Source organism: Alosa sapidissima, chromosome 20 (assembly GCF_018492685.1).
Source record: "Alosa sapidissima isolate fAloSap1 chromosome 20, fAloSap1.pri, whole genome shotgun sequence".
NCBI lineage: Eukaryota > Metazoa > Chordata > Actinopteri > Clupeiformes > Clupeidae > Alosa > Alosa sapidissima.
The window spans coordinates 17721272-17726271 of NC_055976.1; the positions used below are offsets into that span (position 1 = coordinate 17721272).

At 46.3% G+C, this 5000-nt stretch overlaps 2 protein-coding genes across 3 annotated transcripts in view; both read right to left on the reverse strand.

The window, feature by feature from the left end:
- Positions 1-5000, reverse strand: part of fam189a1 (family with sequence similarity 189 member A1) — a 396028-nt gene that overhangs the window by 184502 nt on the left and 206526 nt on the right. Inside the window, exon 1 of one of the 2 annotated variants that reach the window (XM_042075459.1) lies at positions 1796-2910. The exons of the other annotated variant lie outside the window; for it this stretch is intronic. Coding sequence (XP_041931393.1) covers positions 1796-2020 — 225 coding nt within the window. The 5' untranslated portion in view covers positions 2021-2910. Of the gene's footprint in view, positions 1-1795; positions 2911-5000 lie in introns of those variants that run through there. 2 annotated transcript variants of the gene reach the window in all.
- Positions 4411-5000, reverse strand: part of tjp1a (tight junction protein 1a) — a 210931-nt gene continuing 210341 nt past the window's right edge. The window contains 1 exon segment of the mRNA XM_042075467.1: positions 4411-5000. This exon segment is cut by the window's right edge and continues 2196 nt beyond it. The gene's annotated coding sequence lies outside the window, so the exon portion shown is untranslated.

Genomic DNA, 5000 nt, shown 5'->3' on the forward strand with positions numbered 1-5000 from the left:
ATCTGGGGTGGAGGGTGGGGGGGGGGGGGATGTTGGATGATGGAGTGAAAGCAAGACCTGACCTCTAACTTCACACACTCCCCTGGGGTTGTTATCTGTGTCGACACACACACCTCTCCCCCCGACTATGTGGCCCACCCATCACTCTCTCTCTCTCTCTCTCTCTCTCTCTCTCTCTCTCACACACACACAGACACATACACACACACACCTCTCCCCCCGACTATGTGGCCCGCCCACCCATCACTCTCTCTGTTACACACATACACTTCTCCCTCTCCCTACCTCATACTCACACATCAATACACTCTCTCTCTTCCATGCTGTCTCTCCCTCTCTCTCTCGCGCTCTCACACACACACACACACACACACTCTCTCTGTCTATAATTAATGGTGCGGCCTCTCTGCTCTGGCAGGATCCCTGGCAGAGAATCAAGGAAGTGTTCGCCTTCATAAATATTTACAGGGACCGCCATGAAAATTTAAGGCACAGAAAACGTTGCCCCACAAAAGGCCACGGGGTCCTGCGTGGCCCATCAAGGAATAAAGCCTCGCTAGTTAACGCCACAAAGCTCCTGGACTTTGAAGTCATGCAACACTATCTGAAGTGTCTAACAGATCATGTTTGTGTGTGTGTGAAGGGCTGTGTGTGTGTGTGTGTGTGTGTGTGTGTGTGTCACTTTGTTCATGTCAGGAGTGGGGGCCAAACAGAGGGTCCCCTCATATATACGTTCACACACAGCTTGGTGCGAAGACAAGATGACAGAACTACTGGAGCTGGATGAGGAGAACTTGCACGCAGGGTCCAGACAAATGGAAACCATCTCAGACAGAGCAGCACTCTGGCACGGAGAGCTTATGACACTGAGGCTGCTGCACACACACACATTCACACACACACACACTGGCCTGTGTGCACCACATAGCCCACTCTTGGGCATCGGCCGGCATCACCACCTGGGGCCCACTGCCCTCCCGTGCCACAGCTGCTGCCCCTGCCCTTATGCCCACGTGGCATCAACTGCCCTTTTTTAACAGCACAAGGCTTCAGGCATGCCAGCCCACACACACACACACACACACACACACACACACACACACACACACACATGCAGCCCTCCAGAGCTGATACCACACCACAGCTTGACATGACAGCCTTTTAATGCTTGAGTAGTGCCTACTCAGTTACAGTACACACTTCCACCCTAATGTGGCCGCTTGCTATTAGAGTGTGTTGCCAGCCTATGCGCCACAGAGCTAAGGACATCACATGGAGTGACTATCAGAAAACCCACGGACAGTCCATGATGCCACAAGAAAGTGATGCATCAATGACCCAATGATAGTGCAAACTTCAATTTTCTATGACTTGGGCCGCACTGACAGGACTAGTAGGACACATTAGGCCGGCAATTCATTCTTCATCCTGTGGTCTCTTGCCATTTCAGACGCTGAGCACACCATAATTTCGACAAGGTGGCATTTACCCCCTATTGGGTATTTGTGTTGGTTCCGTATGGCCCACTGATTAAATAAACAAATCTGCCAATGAATCTCACCGTACAGGACACGTGAGCGTGTGTGTGTGTGTGTGTGTGTGTACGCGCGCGCCTTCGTGCAGAGAACATGCTGACAGGGCATTCTTCTCGCACTTATCCCAAGGCCCGAGCAAATTCTTGCAACTACAGGATTATCACCACATCTGCGGGAGAAAATGTCGTGATGCAAGTGTAACCAATCACCTCAACGCAACACCTGTATAGAAGCAGCGTAGCGTAGCGTAGCCTACTCACCGAGAAACCTGCCCAGAAAGGGCACGAGTGCCGGACCCGGGGGGAGGTAGTTAGAGCCAGAGCCGCGAAGCTCACGGCCAGGATGAGACTGCCCAGGACCATCTGGGACACTCCGAGGGAGAGCATGATCCGAGTCCGAGTACGGAACTCGCGGAGCCGCGAGAGACTCCGGGACAGGGACGCCGGGCTCAGGGATCGACCCCGTGGCATTGCACTGACTGGCATGTTCCCGTTAGAAGCGACGAAGAGAAAGTCAATCAAGATTTAAAAAACGCGTTAAACGTAATGTCGGAGATCCAATTGACATCGAAATGTTGCTTTATCATCCAGAGTATTATATACATCCACCACACATCCGATATTAGGTTTCTTCAGTGCTATACCACGCGTCCAAGGTGTCCACTTCTAAAGAGTTCCAGTTTGAACTTCAACACATGGCTGACACTGACGCGCAAAACGTCTCTATGAGCTCACGGTGGCGATGGCAAGCGTAGATAATTAGCAAGCTCTGTGGTAATTGATCAATCCCAGTAATCTGGTCTATACCCGAGGCGAGAGACGGCGGCGGCTGTTTCGAGGAAAGCGCAGTATGACAGATACTCCATCAAACCAGTCTCCAGGCTGTCTGCTCCGGGCTTCCCGCTTGCGGTTCTCTGTAGGGGACGGATGGGGATATGTCACCCTGTTACAGAGTCCCGGTAATCTTTCACCCGATTACAGGGTCTCTGTAACCTCTTCTAGTTTCTGTGAGGAAAGAGATGAAGTGTAGACCGTTGTAAAATACATCCTTGAGTGTTACACGCCGAGGAATATATCCTATATTTGCCAAGCGTTAATGAGTCCGCTCCAGTCAAAGCTGGCGAATGATCCCGTTATCTATCGAGAACAGCGAGTGATGTGGAAAAGATTTTCGTTGCAGGCAGGTATGGTGACGGTCCGTAGCCCGGACGGCGTTTTCTAAGAAAATATATGCAATTTCCTAACTGGCGGTTGAAGCACTTCAAGCCTGCCAATCCAACACCACCAGGCTGGAGTAGGGCGGAGAAAAAAGAGGGATGCGAGCTGTGAACAGCAGGACTCGTTTGTTACTATCGCTGCACGCGACGCTGCCTGCCAGACCTTCGCACTCCAATGCGCGGAGGCACCCTGCGCATGGCGCTTTCAAGACAGCTGAGCTGAGCGTCGGTGGCGTGTCGACTTGAGGTGGTTTGAACCGATTAATGAATTGCCGTTCCCAGGTGAAAAATCGCTCTTGAGCAGTCTTAATTGCTATAGTCTACGACAAACGATATCAGCATGGGCGCAGTGCAGATTCATGGGAATGATTTGTTGCCAAGCATCCCATTTTACAGATTCTCCGACGCAATAGGATACGAAGTTGTAAATCACCTAAGGTTTGACTGATTAGGCATCAGTCTACCTGACGTTTTTCCAGGTAGTCTAGATGCAGTTCGACTATGATTTAATTAGGCCGAAGTCATGGGCTAGTTAACACTACAATGCGTAAGAATGGAAGTAACCTTATTTTGTCTGATGCACAACAGATGTAGCAGCCACGATATGGCACATGAAAACAGCTCTATCGATCACTTGCTGAAATATGCCTTGGCTTACACGAGCCCGCCTGTGACTTGGATTAATGGGGTTGCAGCTTGTAGACGCAATGGTGATCCACATATTCCTTATTCACCTAGTTACATAGCCTCAATCACGTGATCCAATCAACACGCAAGCAATGATAGTACGGTGTAGCTGTCTATTTCTAGAGGAAAATGGATCCTATATATAATATAACTAAGTGACTCGTGTTGCGGAATTGATTGAATTTGTAATTAGTGGCCTAATATGATTGTACAACAATGGAGACTGTTTGTCAAAGTACACGAGTTGTAGACTACAGCCTTATTCTGATAACTAAACTTGTTTTTTTTTTTAATCGAGTCTTCAGTACAGAAATAGCCTACAGCCTACTTTCGAGGAGAGCAAAGTCAGGACACAATTTACATTAGTCCTATAATAAGTTGATATGCACAAACACATAAAAAGATGTTCGGGCGCCATCTGGTGGTTGTTAACGTGGTCCAACAAATATGACTCATTTGGTCAAACGTAATACACAAAATATTACTGTAAAACACACACACATACCGACACCACACACAAACATGCTAAACATCACACTTTTTTTTTTTTTTTTTTAAAGCAAGCACTTCTTGCCAACTCATTTACAGTCAAAGACTGCGTCAAAACTACAGATATCAAATTAACTTTTTTAAATGCCATTTGGAGCGTCGTTTTACGTTTTGATGTTTGCTAATTTAGAGAACCGTGTAGGCTAAGTGTTTCACAGGTTTTAACAATAGCTAAATGAGCGTGGCAAAAATCAGAGAATGTGTTTATAATAATCTATTAGTAGTTTCAATGATTTTGCCAGGTTTTGTCTTATTGATTGCAAAACAAAAAAACTGTAACAGGTGAAGTTGAAACTGAGTATGTTTAGGTCGTCAGTCAGCCTTTTCCCCACGCATTTGACTATTAATTGTGTTAATCCTGCACAAGGCACAATCCTGCAACAGGCACCAATAAAGACACTTCAAGAAACACTCATACAGGCATACTTTAAAAATGTTTTATTAATTCAGTTGTATACTTAAATTGTGTGGGAGAAAAAAAAAAAGAAAAAAGTTAGCCACACGTGAAGAGCTAATATCCATTTGAAGCTGTGTTATCTTAGCTAAAGAAAATAATACTGGTGTGCCCTAATAAATTGTCTATTAGTACAAAAATACTTTTGAGGGCACACGATACAGCATCCAGTATCACATACGAGAGGAAGAGGAGGGTTATATAGCACACGTTCAGAAAGAACACACTTTTATTCGTGTCACTTTTTTTATTCTGAGCACTTCCCTCTTCTGTGAATAACCATATAAAGAGTTTTTTTTTTTTTTATTGTTGGCTGTTGTAGTGACCATCAAAAATGTTATGTTTGTATTTTAGCATGTGTGTGTGTGTGAGAGAGAGAGAGAGAGAGAGAGGAGAGAGAGAGTGTATGTGTGTGTGAGAGAGAGAGATAGAGAGAGATAGTGTGTGTGTGTGTCAGAGAGTGTGTGTGTGTGTGTGTGTGTGTCTGTGCTGGTAGAAAAGGTAGTCGTATTACTTTACTGTTACAAGTTCCAAGGCTGAGGGTATAACCAGAATACAA